This window comes from Danio aesculapii, chromosome 2, assembly GCF_903798145.1.
Source record: "Danio aesculapii chromosome 2, fDanAes4.1, whole genome shotgun sequence".
NCBI lineage: Eukaryota > Metazoa > Chordata > Actinopteri > Cypriniformes > Danionidae > Danio > Danio aesculapii.
Genome location: NC_079436.1, coordinates 12,394,733 through 12,410,157, shown reverse-complemented (window position 1 = coordinate 12,410,157; position 15,425 = coordinate 12,394,733). Strand labels below are relative to the sequence as shown.

The 15,425-nt window shown below is 34.2% G+C and overlaps 1 protein-coding gene across 1 annotated transcript; it reads right to left on the bottom strand.

Moving 5' to 3' along the window:
• Positions 1 to 34: 34 nt before the first annotated feature.
• On the bottom strand, positions 35 to 13,826 carry rpl5a (ribosomal protein L5a). Its single transcript, XM_056473056.1, has 8 exons — positions 13,721 to 13,826; positions 13,278 to 13,347; positions 8,204 to 8,319; positions 7,980 to 8,114; positions 7,686 to 7,888; positions 3,643 to 3,820; positions 2,684 to 2,772; positions 35 to 200 (listed from the first exon to the last, which is right to left on the bottom strand). Exons 1-8 carry the CDS (start codon positions 13,721 to 13,723, stop codon positions 101 to 103), a joined length of 894 nt encoding a protein of 297 aa, XP_056329031.1. The 5' UTR covers positions 13,724 to 13,826; the 3' UTR covers positions 35 to 100.
• Positions 13,827 to 15,425: the final 1,599 nt, after the last annotated feature.

Sequence of the window (15,425 nt, the reverse complement as noted above, 5' to 3'; positions counted from 1 at the left end):
GTCGTGCTTCACCAATGACCACAAGCACACCATATTCTTTCCAAATGATTTATTTGGAAAAGGTGCACACTTTCTTTGGAGCCGTTGACGTTTGAGTTCTTCAGTCGTCTTCAGCAGCTTCCTGAGCCCGGAGGAAACTGGCCTTTTTCTGGGCCACGCGGTCTTTTCTCTGGGCCAGAGTGAGCTTGGCACGGTTCCACCTGCAACACAGATGAGAAAAGAGACGCACAGATTATAGCACAATCTATTCAGACTAATGGCTCGTTTTCACTGAGTGGTACTGAACGGGTCGGTACAGGTCACTTTTATCAGGCTTGCATTTCCACTGCTAAAAGGGAACCAATGGTACTCTTTTGGTGGGTGTGGTGTATGACAAAGTTTCAGACGATGTCATTTTCGCTCAAGGAAATGTATACAATAAAGCTGTACGGGTCACTTACATATCACATGAGAAGCACTTCTCACAAAACAGACACTTTATACACATAAATACTTCTGTAGAAATGTTTATTACTAATTTTTCTATGAACATAATTTGATTATAACTGCAGATCAATGACAGTGCGAAAAAGCCTACTGTAATGTGCAATTATATAAAATAAACAAAATGCAACATATGAACACATACAGACCCTTACAGTCTCTGATATGTTACCAATTACAGAAAAACTACACACAGCATATATTTAGTCCTTATTTAGGTTCAAAAACAACACCAAAAATAGCCCACAGTAAGAGATCTCTAATCTTTGTCTGTAATCTTCAGCAGCACATGTAGCCTCTGTTAGAGAGCAATTCCATCATTCTGAGTTCACAATAGTCCAAAAGGTGATGATAATAGTTAAACAGGGCAGTTTGTTCATGTTTTAGGTTGCTGAAAGCATCATTTTCTGCTGTTTTTACGGCTTCTCTTTTGTTTTTTCACTCTCGCATTTGTTCCTTTCTGAAAGGATCGGATATCAAAGCGCTTCAATGATCATGAGCACGTTATTAATATGAGCTCAAAAAGTTTGTTATTTCAAATATAGACGAGATCGTGAGCTCTCTGGACAAAGTGAAACCGCTCGCACTTTTAGTTTTGCTTGTAAAACAACAACAGGGCACAGCAGAATTTGTTCTTCTTGGCTTTGTGGCTGTACATCAAGACGACAAGGTTTGTTTGAGCTCGGGTCGACCATGGCTCGTTGTTATATGTATATATTATTACGGTGAAATGTCTCGGCTGTGTATTTAAAACATGCCGGTTCCTTTGTTTACATTCTGGCTTGTTGCATGAGCGAATGATGTCTCACTGTTCAGCTGTGCGTCTAAAAAATGGTATGGTTTGGTCCCGTACACCATTTGACAGTGGAAACGGCCATAGAACCATACCGTACCACTCAGTGGAAACGGGATATTAAATACACTCAGGTGAAAAGGTTAAGACACCTTATTAGCTATGCTTCCAACCAAAGACGCAATATGTGCATAACTGGGATATCGCATATAAGATGTGCGAATAAAGCAGCGTTTCCATCCAAGTAGTCAAAGAGAACAAAAACGTCACTTCCTGATTAACTGGCACCAAATATCAAAAGGTAAAAACGAAATTTGCTGCGGTAGGAGAAGCTGTGTCAGTCTTTTCTTTATTTAATAAATGCACCTCAGAAGACAATGCTGACACACAATGAACGCATGTTTGCGTTTGAAGATGTGAGACACACATAGCACAGGGGCTCTTGACAGTCCAACATTTCAGATGTTTCACAATGTGCTCAGTCTGCTGGTTTGTCCATTCGCACATATTTTTATCATCACATGATCTCTTACAACAAAATCAAATGACCTTTTTTAATGCACATACTGGAATTTGTTTGGTAAAAGTGTTTCCATCGTAGTTTATGTGCATCTTTTCTTGCGGAATAAAAAGTTTATCCTGCTCAGTTATGTGCATATATTTTTATCCACATTTTCAAACATTTTACGCATCTTGCAGTTTCCATCAACCATTTTTTTAAATGCAAAAAAAAAAAAAATTCTATCTCCAAAATGCACATAAAAATAGGTGGATGGAAACATAGCTATGATTGACATCAAACAGACATGGGTGCTTCAGCCAAATTTACACTAGTTTTTTCTCCATTTCTTGGGTCCAAATAAACTGAATGAGCTGAAAACGAGCGAAAACTGAAAATGAGTGCTTTTAACTTTCTCCCCTCAACCTCCCGCTGGCCTGCAGATACCCATACTAATGGATGCTGCTCTCTCATTGGCTGTAGGTAATCGCATTTCTTTATGATCTCATCAGTCTCTCAGATTATTCTGGACAAGTTTTGGAGTGTTTTTGGTGGCGCTTATTTTTGTAAATTTGCTGCAATGTTTATGATCAATGTCTTGTTGCATAAACAAATTTTCCAAATGTTAAGACCTGCCAAAGATCAGATCAGTTTTTATGTTTTGCCATTGAAAAAAATCTAAATTTCATAGGGTGTCCTAACTTTTTGACTTGACACTAGGTTATAAAAGAGAGGAAACATCAATATTTGACATGCAACTCCAAAAATAAGCTGCCACTAAAGTATATCTGCATCATCTTCAGATTTTGCCATCAGATCAAAATGAGGCAGACACTGTCAAGTCTCATGCCAATATCAATTCTATGACTTCCAGCTATAAGAAATAATAATAAAGCTTGAGAACGCACCTCTTCTTCTTGACTTCTCTCTTGGGCTTCCTCTCATGAACAGGGTTCTCACGGATAGAAGCATGAGCCTTCTTGTACATCTCTTCAATCTGCAGGAACCAGATGATCATGTAAAAAGTCGGTGGAAAATGTCAGGTGGAAGTAGGACAAATCAACAGTTTACAATACTACACAACAGACAATAATTCAACTAAAAAATGTTAAAGTCTGTATGAATTCAAAATTTACAAAGTTTATTTTGCTAGCTCACATTGATATTCTTTAGGTGAACAATTAATCTGTGCAAATCCACTGAAAAAAAGAAGTTTGTTTTGGTAATCTTCAATCAAAATCAGACCATTTTCTTCCACGTTTAAAGAGATGGTTCTTCTCTGATGATGTCAGTTTTACGGATTCAGCCATATTCTAAACCACACCCCTCTTACTGTTAATTTGCTAGAAGTAAATGATGTGCAAAAAGAAAGCTCCGCCCCTACTCAATATTCCCTTTCAGATGGAAGTACATCAACATACTGAAATAAAAGTCTCAGCGACTTCTGCTGCACGTAGACTTTAAAGTAAAGCGTAGCAATCTGTGTATTTGAAAACAACTGAACCAAAAAAATGTTTATGTGATGTCATATTTAATGTGGTGAATTTATTCTAATGATTAACAATTTTAATGTTTTTTATGAAAAAAAATACAGAATAAAATACAGTATCTCTGTACAGAAGCAAACGTTTACCCTGTTAACAAACGCGTCCTCAACTAAGGCATTGGCTATGATTGGCTACTTGGCTATAATTAAATTAAAAACATTCAATTTGCAGTAATCAAAATGAGAGGAAAAAAACTAAATGAAAATAAATGAGGTGAATAAATAAAATCAGTCCTTTTAAACCAATTAAATTTATGATGATTTCATTCTAAACCAAAAGCAGGCATATGTTAGCAGTGAGGCAGTGAAGAGCTTTCTTACAGATTCAGGTGTGACGCCATTCTTGATGAAGCGGGAGAACTGTTTCTTGTACAGTTCCTCATCCTCCTCCATCAGAAGGCTCATGTACTCAGACACGTTCAGGCCCAAGATGTGCTTCCTGTGCACCTCCGCATTGAACTCCTTGCTTTCAGAGTCGTAGCCCGGGAACCGCTTTGTGCTGAGAAAGAAAGTTACAATTTCTATTAAATGACAATTAAGTTATTGGACAAAACAGCACACTTCATTTGCTCATTTGACTTACATGACAAAGATAAAAAAGAAAAAAATATTGCAGAAAAAATTGTATTAATCAATTTCATGTCTATCATTTTATGTATTAGAGACAAACACTACAATAGGGTCATCACTATTGGAGTATGAACCTGTGTATTTTATGTTTTTCCACCAAATTGTATTTGTTCAGAGCAGAAAGGCTGCTGTTCTCAATAATGCTTTTAATAGTCTCATTTTGGAATATTAAAGTGGATCCAAAATTGTGGTCAAAAGAGTCCCATTAAAACACTATTTAAAGAGAAATGTTAGACCCTCCTCTGCTAGTGATCTAATTACTTATTAGTGACTTCAGATCATCAATAGAGGTAAAGAATATTTTTAGGAAAATATTTAATGCTTTCATTTAAAAAAATTGCTCAACCCAGTATGCATTAGGAACGCACAAAATATCTAAAAATCAGTATATAAAAGTATCACAACGAGATCAAAAACATTTTTGGTACCAAGCATTTGTTTTGCATGAATAGGTCAATCAGATGGGCTCTTTCTATTATTGTATCCATCTCCCTAGTTAGTATCATCATGCTATTGGCTACAAAGATAAACCAAGTGCATCAGAGCTGGAAATAAATACTAATGTTGGAAATCAGGCACGATAAATCGTTTTTAGACAATTTATTTTCAAATCGCAAAAGCTGTGATTATTTCAATTATTACTATGGTGAGGGAGGTTAAAGCGATACTTGTGGATTCATCAGCTGTGATAACCATGCATTATTATGCCCATAGACTGTAACTGCAGCCGTTTTTCTGTATCCACGTCACTCATCAGTCAATAATGCCAGTTTAGAGCCAATAGCAACCCATTTTGTTGAGCGCGTGAACACAATGACCAATCATAGGCATTTAAGAACTCACTGGACAACGCTCAAAAAGCCAGCAGGATAATATTTACATTAGTTTATTTGCTGTAAATGCTCATGTTGTCCTCTGTGCTTGTACTTGAGTGTTGTTTGATATATTTAAAAAGTATTTTCTTTGAGCAGGTAAAATTAAAGGTACAGTTTATATATCTGACTGCTTGTATTAAATATATATGAGCAACTCCATGCAAATGTCATTCTTGCCATTAAAAAAATGACCTATTCGCTAAAATAGCAAAACCGCTTCTTCGTTTTTTTGTGTAGGCTTGTATTTTATAGTGCTTTAAAAATATTTTAAAAAGTTCCTTTCAGTGTTTTCAACCAATTATATTGATTTACAAAAGTCACACAAGTGGCAATTTCACATCCATAATGGAGAGATGTCACACATATTTTTCATATATTAAGCTTTTTCCTTATAAATGTAAAAACGTAAAATCAAATAAAATCAATAATTTTTGTTTTATAGACTGCCAACACTTATCCTTTTGATTAGCATTGTTTCTTTCAGGTTGTGCAGTTTAATTCACAGAATTTCTACAAAGTATGTTGTATACTGTAAACTCGCACTTTTTTCATCACATCCATAACGCATGTTTATTTTCCAGATTTGAAATATAAAAAAATGTTCTGCTCCCATAACTCTGTGGTTAGCTGTTTTGGAAAATATAAACAGATGTTTCAATATAATGTTAACATATACTTTCTATGTGAATTTATGTTTTGAGATTTTACTGCAAATGTCACATCCATAATGCTCATATAAAATATTACATGAAATATATTTATAAATTATACATTTTAAAACAAGAGGTCTTGTGCTGTGAAGAAAAATCTAAAATTGTGTATGGAAAGCCAAGCACCGAGAATGTCAAAATTTATGCGAAAAAATGTGACAATCTAAAGGTTTTAGATGTTATAAATAAAGGTTTTGTCTATATATAAGATGTTTTATAGAATTAATTTAACCGAATTTAAAATACTGTAGTTATTTTCTAAAAAAAAAATTGTTTTAAATAAACAGTAGCATAGTGTAATGTACTTTGTGATTATTTATGCTTGGTCTTTCTTTGGTGCGGTTAAAACCACTACATCAAACCTGTAGCTCTTTTATGAAATTATAGTAAATTACATATTATATTGCAAATTTGATCAGATAAATCGTAATTAGATCTTTTCACTAAATGGTGCAGCATTTAAATGTCTAACCTATTCAAATCGCATGAGATACTAAATGAATGGCAATGCACAATCTGAACAGCAGTGGGTCTCATTCACTAATAATTTTGCATTTTTCACATTTATATGCACATTTTAGCTTCTCACAAAAACACCTAATCCCAAAACATCCATTAGCATAATATAAGCCCAAACCAGATCCAAGGGCATCCCCCAAAGCAGCACTCATCCAGAGAAAGACAATTACAGCACGAAACAAAAGACAGAAAAAGAACTTTAACAATAATAAACATGAGGCTTTGCCTTCGGAGGTTGAAGCAATTTTAAAAAAGCAGCATAAATCCCTAAGGACAATCTAAAGTGAATGAACAGCCATTCGTCACTCAGCAAACTATCCGTGGACTCGATAAAGTTTATTAAAGCAAATTTATAGGTCACACTTTATTTTGATGGTCCGTTTGTTGAATTTAAGTTACATTGCATCTACATGCCGACTACTTCTCATTAGATTATAAGTAGACTGTTAGGTTGGGGTTAGAGTTAGTGTAAGTTGACATGTACTTGGAAAGTTTCTTATAGTCAGTTAAATGTCTGTGTAGCAGCAGTATTAACAGATATTAAGCAGACAGTCTGCTAATACTCAAATGGACCATCAAAATAAAGTGTTACCAATTTATATATTTGGACCTCTAGTTGGGCTGTATTATTGATTTTTAATGTCTAGTTCTTTTTCGACCCCATTCCCCAATAACCCAACTAGATATAGAATTATTCATTCATGCTTATAAAGCCCCAGGCATACATGATTGCATACGTTTGGTACAAACTGTTCTTGAATTTTTTTTAAAATGCATTTAGAGTGATTTAATAAGTTTTAATGAAGCATTAATTATTCATGAAAACGTCTGTACGCACATTTCAGATGAAAATGTGTGCTTATGCATGTTTAGTGAATGAGACCCATTGTGTGTACTCCAAACTCACTTAAAATGCCCAATAGCAGTGAAGAATCTGCAGCAGATAGTTTAAAGCACAGACGAGTGTCGGCCCGCATCATCTTTTTATTTAATGTTAGGTCAGCAATAATGGCAATTTTAATGGAAAAAAATGTCATTAATAAATATACAATGAAAAAAACACAAACAAACGAATAAATAAAATATTTGACTTTAATATGTGATTAAAAAAAATCCACTATTTTTCCTGGTGACACTATGCTGAATATCTACCAGTTCTACCAATATCTATCAGTTCAGCCTTTTTCTATTTTATTTTCAATTTGTCATAAAATTGACAAAATTATTAGACAAAATATATATTTTTTACTTCACAAAGATGTGCAGCATATGAGAAATAATAAAAAGGCACTTGTTCATTTCTAAATGGATCTAAAATTATTTTGGTAGCAATGTGTATCCTATCAAATCGTGCGTTGAGCCAATCATTACATCCCATACGTGTTTTAAAGTAGAAATGTTTGCACCCTGACAGTTTAATTTAGCCTGAATTAGATCTAACTAGGTAAAAAAAATATATTATCGGTTTATTTTAGTATATATACATTTGTACAATCAACATTTTAAGTGGATCAAAATATTTAATCAAATATTTTTTTTATGTAGTTAAATCTACGTTTTTATGTAGTTAAATCTATTGATTCATTTCAAAGGTTGGCTACTATACATGCTATTCACCATATGGACTGACCTGTGAGGGATGGACAGTCCTCCATCCACTGCTCCTTTAAGAGCTCCAAACACCTTGTTCCCTGTGGTGGTTCTGGTCAGACCAGCATCCAGGTAGCAAGAAAAAGCCCCTGGCTGGCCATCAATGCTTTCCACATTAAACTCGTCGCCCGTCACCTCAACCTGGCCTTCGTAGACCTTATCCAGACCAAACTTATTCAGCAGCTGAAAGCAGAAAACAAGTCTAAGTTTCACCCTACTCTTGAGATTTAAATTGCACTGAAAGATGACCATGGAAAATATCAAGTAATTTTACCCTGCGTGCACACAGTAAACCGGTGCAGTAGGCCGCAGCGTAGTTGGTCAGTCCACAAGCAATGCCATATTTTGGCAACTCGTGAGAGTAAGCAGCGCAGACGATCGCGTCGCCTTCAATTTTGGCATATGCGATCTGACAGAGAGAAAGAAATCAATTTTACTGATACATTCAGTTATATAATTCAGAAATGCGGGTAATGATGACACAGAGGAAGTTCATACCTGGCAAACAATATCCCTGTTGGAGAACCGAATGATCATCCTGTACTTCGGTGTGTTGTACTTGTTCTTATCCTGGATGACAAGGCGCTTACGGGCAAAGTAGTCAGTTTTCCCCTCTGAAACAATCATGTTAGAAAACAGTTAATAATAATAATAATAATAATAATCGTCATCATAAGATTTTTTTTGCTGGTCTACCAATGTGGCTTTAGGGTTTCTGCTGGCTTTATGGTATTGATGGGAGAAACTAAGCTTTTCAAAGCTTTTAAACAACTGAACCAATTGCTTTGCAGAATGATTCAGTTTTGAAACGTTCAGATTCAGATTACCACATACTGGAGCAGCCGCTGGTTTAAACCATGTAAATGCAACAAAAACTAGGCAAAACTTGGATTAATGAAATTATGACTTATTATATAACTTAAATCTAGGGCCAGACGGAATCTGCAAACATTTTTTGCTATTTCTGTGCACAATTGTGTTAAAAATCTGTGGATTTATGCAGAATGAGTTTGGGAGTTTCATAACTAAAACCTTAATATACGAAATAAAATATGAATACCTTTTTAACTTGTATTTAATGTTTACAATGCAAATTAGATCCACTTTATTTGGTAAACAAAGCAAGTCTTCTATATAATATCTCCACTAAAAGAAAGAAAATATTACTTTACAAACTGTATTGTAAATACATTATATGAATATGTTCATATTAGTCAATAATCATACTGAAATTAATTGGAAAAACTGGATGAATATAAATTTACACACATTTACACAAGTAAATAAACAGAAACAATGATGGGCAAAAAATCTGTGGAAATCTGCGTGCGCAGATTCCGTGTGGGCCTATTTATATCTTATCTATTATAATTAAATATTAAGAGTCTGCATAAAATGAAGAATTGTCAAGGTTTGTATCGTTTGTTCCATTCTGGGCTCTGCTAAATGGGACAAGAGTCTAACTACTATTTTTCCTTTTCATTTTACAAATGTCTTGTTAAAATATCCACAAACTCAAAAAACTGATCTGATATCAGGTATAAAAACACTACTAAATCAATTAAGAGAAAAACCATAGATTTTATAATGACTTAATAAAGTTGTTTACTGGACTTACGTGACCTTGTCAAAAAGAATTGAGATAAAGTTGGTTTTATATTCGCACATTCAGGCTTTTTCCTTAATAATATAATTTCAGAAAAAGTATTATTTGCAAATTCTAAATAGGGAAATCATATTTAGAGCCAATGACTGATAACATTGTTCACTGTCAATTAAATATTCATACTTGCATGCAATTTCAGACCCAATATTCAAATTAGCGTGGTAAACAATATAGGGACCGTTAAATGAATGAATATGGGAATGTAAATCCAACTTTACCTCAATCCAAATAGATACATGCTTTGAATCATTGATTAAAAACAAAACACTTCAGAGTTTCGAAGCTTCGTGAAGCTGTGATTAAAAAAGCAGCCATCACTACTTTACGGAGGTAAATGTAAAAATTATTTGAAGTAATTTGTTAGGAGCAAGTAATAAAAAATTTATAATTGTAAAGAAAAACGATCAACATATATCTCAAAAGGGGTGTAACGGATCACTGTTGATCTAGGATTCGTACGGATCACAACCTATGGTTCAGAACACACATGACCCGCAGATTAATAAATTTTTTTACTGGTTGATTAATCCTAAATTTGTAACAATCATTCAAATCACATGTATGAAAGCATATTTCCTGTAAAATATAATGATGACTGAAGTGTTGTGGTATTCAGGATGTGGTGAGTTTCTTATGTTATTAAAGGTGTTTTCTGTCACTACTTGTTAAGCCTGCATTAATGCATTTAGTGTAAGCTGCACGATTAATCAGGATCAGGATCTCAACACCCATGTAAAATAAATTATAAATGATGGTGATTTGTAGGGCTGCAATTATTTTAATAATTGAATAATCTGTCGATTATTTTTTCGATTGATCGTATTAAAAAGAAAAGCATTCATTTCCAACCCTTTATTCAAAAACAGCTAAAATCTTTAGAAAATGCACACATGTTGTCCTTGAACATCCCTGAGCTATTATTATATAATAATAATAATAATAGTAATAATAATAAAATTAAAAATGAGTGTTGTCCTATTTTCAATTCAAATATTAAAAAAAATCTTAAATCAAGATACATACTAGACCAGGGGTCACCAAACTTGTTCCTGGAGGGCCGGTGTCCTTCAGATTTTAGCTCCAACCCTAATCAAACACACCTGAACGAGCTAATCAAGGTCTTACTAGGTATTTTTGAAACAATCAAGCAGGTGTGTTGAGGCAAGTTGGAGCTAAACCCTGCAGGGACACCGGCCCTCCAGGACCGTGATTGGTGACCCCTGTACTAGACACATGAAATAGCATAAGAAATTATGTCTTGTTTTTAGAAGAAAAAAAAAAACCCTCAAAATTAAGTGATCGTTTGCTTAAAACAAGAAACATTATTTGCCATTGGGGTAAGAAAAATAATCTTAATGAAATATAATCTCAAACAGAAGTTTTAAGCGTCACTTCATTTTCTCATGCTATTTTTCTTGTCTAGTCTTGATTTAAGATTTTTTAGATGTTTGGACTGGAAACGAGACGAAATTACTAAGTAAGAAAAGCTTTAGTCTTGCAATGCAAACTAACTATACCACTGTTGCTTTACCCTTTCACTGGTGAGTTTAATATATTCTATCTGGCCCCGGGAGTGAGTTTTGTTAGGTGCTCATTATTTTAGAATGCTCATCCTTAATGTTTCCGTGGCGAGGTGTCATGTTTGTCATGTGAGACACCGCAGCCACACTAGCGCTGTATGACAGATGTATCCGTTTTACTATGCCTTTCCGTTTTAACACAAAATATTCACACACTTGCTCATCATGTCATCAACTACTTGATATTCCAATTCACAAAAATGTGTGTGTTTTGTTGTTTAAAAGATGTATAAATGATCTTGATCGTGATCTATAACGTGAGACGGGGCATCACCATGTTTACTTGCGTCCGGTCGTATGCCTCATTCATAAAAGCAGAACACGCAGGATTCAGCACGTAAATTCACCAGTTACTCCCAAAATGCATGCAAGCAAGCTGGGAGAAGAATAGATTGAACTTTACTGTTACTTTCAATACGTGTAACTGATATGAATAATACACATCGGCAAATTATATTTGAATGGATTGTAAGACTTCCATAGACTTTCTTGTGTGTTTTACCAACTCTAAATGTATTGTTTTACTAGTACTTATATGTATTTACATATCTTAAACATAAAATAAGCATTGAGTGGTTAAAAACGCTGCATAATTGTGATAAAATGACATGTCTTTCTCTGGCTCAGTGCAAGCCAACGAGCCAAAGCTCAGTTTGAATTTTTCACGTCATGCTTGCCAAAGCTGGATAACAAGTAAACACCAGCACCAGGGACATTATATTTCAAAATGGAACAAAAGCAGGATTCTGTAGTGATTTACCCTGCTGTTGCTCCCTTCCTCACTATATATCTTTCCTCTAACGTGACCTCTGGTCATTTTTTTTGTGCTCCGTCCTGTCTATGAGGTGCCAAACTCAGCTGGAATCAGTGCGCGAGAGAGGCAGAGTGCTTCACTCCGCCTCGTACTCAACTAAAGTTTTTTTTTTTTATAAGCAAACGTCTCCGCATCACGCGACACCATGAACCGATTATGAAATAAGTTCCCAACACTTTTAGTAATAGATTTTAACTGATTTAATTGATTCCTTGTTGCAGCCCTAGTGATTTGCATGTGTTTATTAATCCTTCGAATTGCTGCATTCGAATCTGAAAACGCAAAAATTAAAAAAAGAGATTGAATTTTTAGTCTTTTGAGTTCGTTATGAAGTTACAAACAGTCAAATAACACAGAAGTACTGGGATAACTATTTATAGTTTAAATTTAACCACTGATTTTATGGTGTGGTAATCACTGTCATGTGCATTTAACCATGCCACTCAAAAATGAAAGTTGTAGGCAGCTATTACATTATTTAACCAATAGGTGGCCATCAAAAATATGCCACTGAATAATTCTTAAAAAAATGCATCTAGCAATGAAACAAAGTTTTATGAGTGAATAACTGAATCCTTTATTGAAAATGAGACTTAATATAAATGTGTTGTACAAATTATGTTAGATTTAAACATTTTGCATTATCAGCAACAGTGGTAACTGAATTTTTCACAGTACTGAATTTCACAATTTTTATACTTTTATTACTTTCCATTTTATTTTAAATGAAATTACAGGTTCTAAGTTCTGTTTGTTAAAACCAAAAGTTTCTTGCAGTACTGTTTTTGTAATAAATGGAAAGCAAATTGCATTTGTCTCCCTCCCTATTTGGCTGATCCGAAAAGTGGTTCAATCCATGACTAAAATACCATAACTTGATCCGAACTGTGAGATTTGTGATTCCTTACACCACTAGATCTCAATGACTTTTTTTAATGATAAAAGAATAGCTTAGGATGTCTCGTTTCTACTGCAAATGTCCAAAGATTCCTAAATCAAGATCTATTTGTTTTTACTACGAAAACAGAAATTAAAAAGCAGCCATAACATTCGTTAAACTGATGAAAATTAAGTGTATAATTAAAACTAAAATACCAGTCATTTTTAGTGCATTGACAATCATATTTTAAACACTCATTTTTTTTCAGTCTCTCAAAAACCGTTTAGCTGCATTCATTTTCCATCTCAGGTTAATGCATTTTGACGTGATGTTGAGATATTTGTATTGGGAAACAAATATTTAAAAAATAGTCGGTTTTTGAGTGAAAATTGGTTTAAGTGAAAACTTTATGAATGCAAGACTTTTTTACAGGCTTACTTTGTAGGAGGAATTAAGACTTTTTTAAGACCCACAGAAACACGTCTGACCAGATAAAACAACTAAAAATACAGTCAGGCCAAGACAGACAATTAACTTGAATTATTTTTGGTTTTATTTACTCAAACACAAGCCATTTCATTTTGACAGTTGATAACATCTTTAACAAACGATAAGAAAACACGTCGACATACCTCTCCTTCTCCTGAACTTCACCTGGTATCTCCTGAAATACGACTTGTTCTTAACAACCTTAACGAAACCCTGAGACAAACAATTTTATTGTGAGTTAAACTGTTGACAAACAGGAAAGTCAAAGTGAAATTTCCTCTATATCAGCCAAACTCATGACAACAATGAACACCTGCGACAGCAAACATAAATACCTACGAATAACAAATATAAGGCACACTTATAAACATCTTCTAAAGGGACGCATTTATTTTTCAAGCTTTCTAAATCAACATCGGGAGCTATTGAGGGAAATGTGCCTTTGACGTTTGCACAGCGACTAGACGGTCGATTGAATCTAACACCATCCAGTCGCTTCCAGTGTTCATCTGTCATGGGAATCGAGCTGAAATAGTTGATGAGGGAATGTAACGAGCAGAACGGCGTATTTTGGGGATTTACTGACCATTTTGTGATCGTTTGTTCTCCTTTAGGTTAGGAGACTGAACTCTTCAGACTCCGATACTGCTCCCGCTGCACTGAGAAAAGGAAGTTCATGCAGCGCCGTGACCGGAAATACAAAGCACGCGGAGATAAAAGTCGTGCGCCCCTAACGTCTTGGAGGAAACACTAATAATAATAACAGGTCACCGGACGTTTATCTGCATGGGAACAACACTAGCTCGGCATATACCCTAATATAAACATTTATTTTACCCCAGTATATTCAATGGAGTTTCTGTGCTAGCCTGCTAATCCTGACGGCACACGTGTGAAAACAGCTTTTCATCTTGTTTTATGCTTGAACAGCTAAATGAATACTAAAGTCTGTTTAACTGATTGTATTTTAATGACATTACAACATCGATGTTGTAAAAGGAATCGTATACAATTTAAAAAACTCACATTACCATTCACCGGAAGTTTATCAGTATCGGAGAAACACTAGCTGTGCATATAGCTTATTAAAATGGAATACTTTATTAGATTATTTTTTGTTATACACAAAAGAAAATATTTTGAAGAATGTTAGAATTGCCATTGACTTCGATAATAGGAAAAAGAAAATTTTGTCTGCATTAATGTTATTCTTTAAGACAGAAAATAGTGTAAAAACAAAAATCACCATACTTCCTGCTGATTAAATTGCATATTGCAAACTTTTTGTAGACCTTTTACACATTTTCTAACCTGTTTATTTTAAATATGGAAATGAGGCATTATTTTATTAATTGTATGCTAATTTGTGTACATTAATATCTAAAAATCTGAACATTAGATTCGTTTTTGACATATGGGATTTTACAGAGGTAATTAGGGCATCTCATTTAATCACTCAATATAATTCTGAAACAAGGTTGGGGATGAAAGTAATGTGGGATAAAAGTAACAAATTGATTTTCTCGAAGCTTTGGCAACATTTGTTTTCCAGGCTATAACAGCACATTCAGCATGCAACCCTTGACAGAGATGCCAAATATCACACAATTTCGAGATTGTGTCCCGCGGTTAGGTCTGTTAATGTTATTGCAGTTATTGTAGCGGTTCTTTTTTCATAATTACAAGTTGTTTCTCTTTTCATGTGTCACAGTAATCCGGTTATTTAGTGCAATAACACATCAAGAAACACTTAAAAGTGTATGTTGAATGCTTTTTTTTTTTACAAAAACCAAAATACTAAAATCTCAAAGTTGAACGTGCATGAAAAAATGTGTTTTTGCCTACAGCGTCAAAATGAATTTATAAATAAGCAGATGTTCATCAAGACAAAAACTGATGTTGGCTTGATGTTTTTACAGTTATAGTGCAAAAAATAAGTATTTAACGCTAAAGATTAAGGGGAAAAAGTAAAGCACTGTGAATACTTTCTGGTCAACACTGTATTTTATTCATTAATTCAAAAGAAACTGAATAAAGAGGCACTTCCTTTGTGAAAAAGAACTGTCAAACTTTCTAATTGTAAAGGTTTTATTTAAAAAAAAAAGCTTTTCCAGTCCATTTCAATCACTTTATTTGTCATTCATTAAGGAGGTATGCTTATTTAATGTATTGACTAATAAAATCAGCTTCATTTTCACAATGATTCAAACTTTACATCTTAAAAATATACCGGAAACCATGATAGTGCTAACAAACTGATTGCAAGTATTCACAAGTTGCAATGTCAGTAA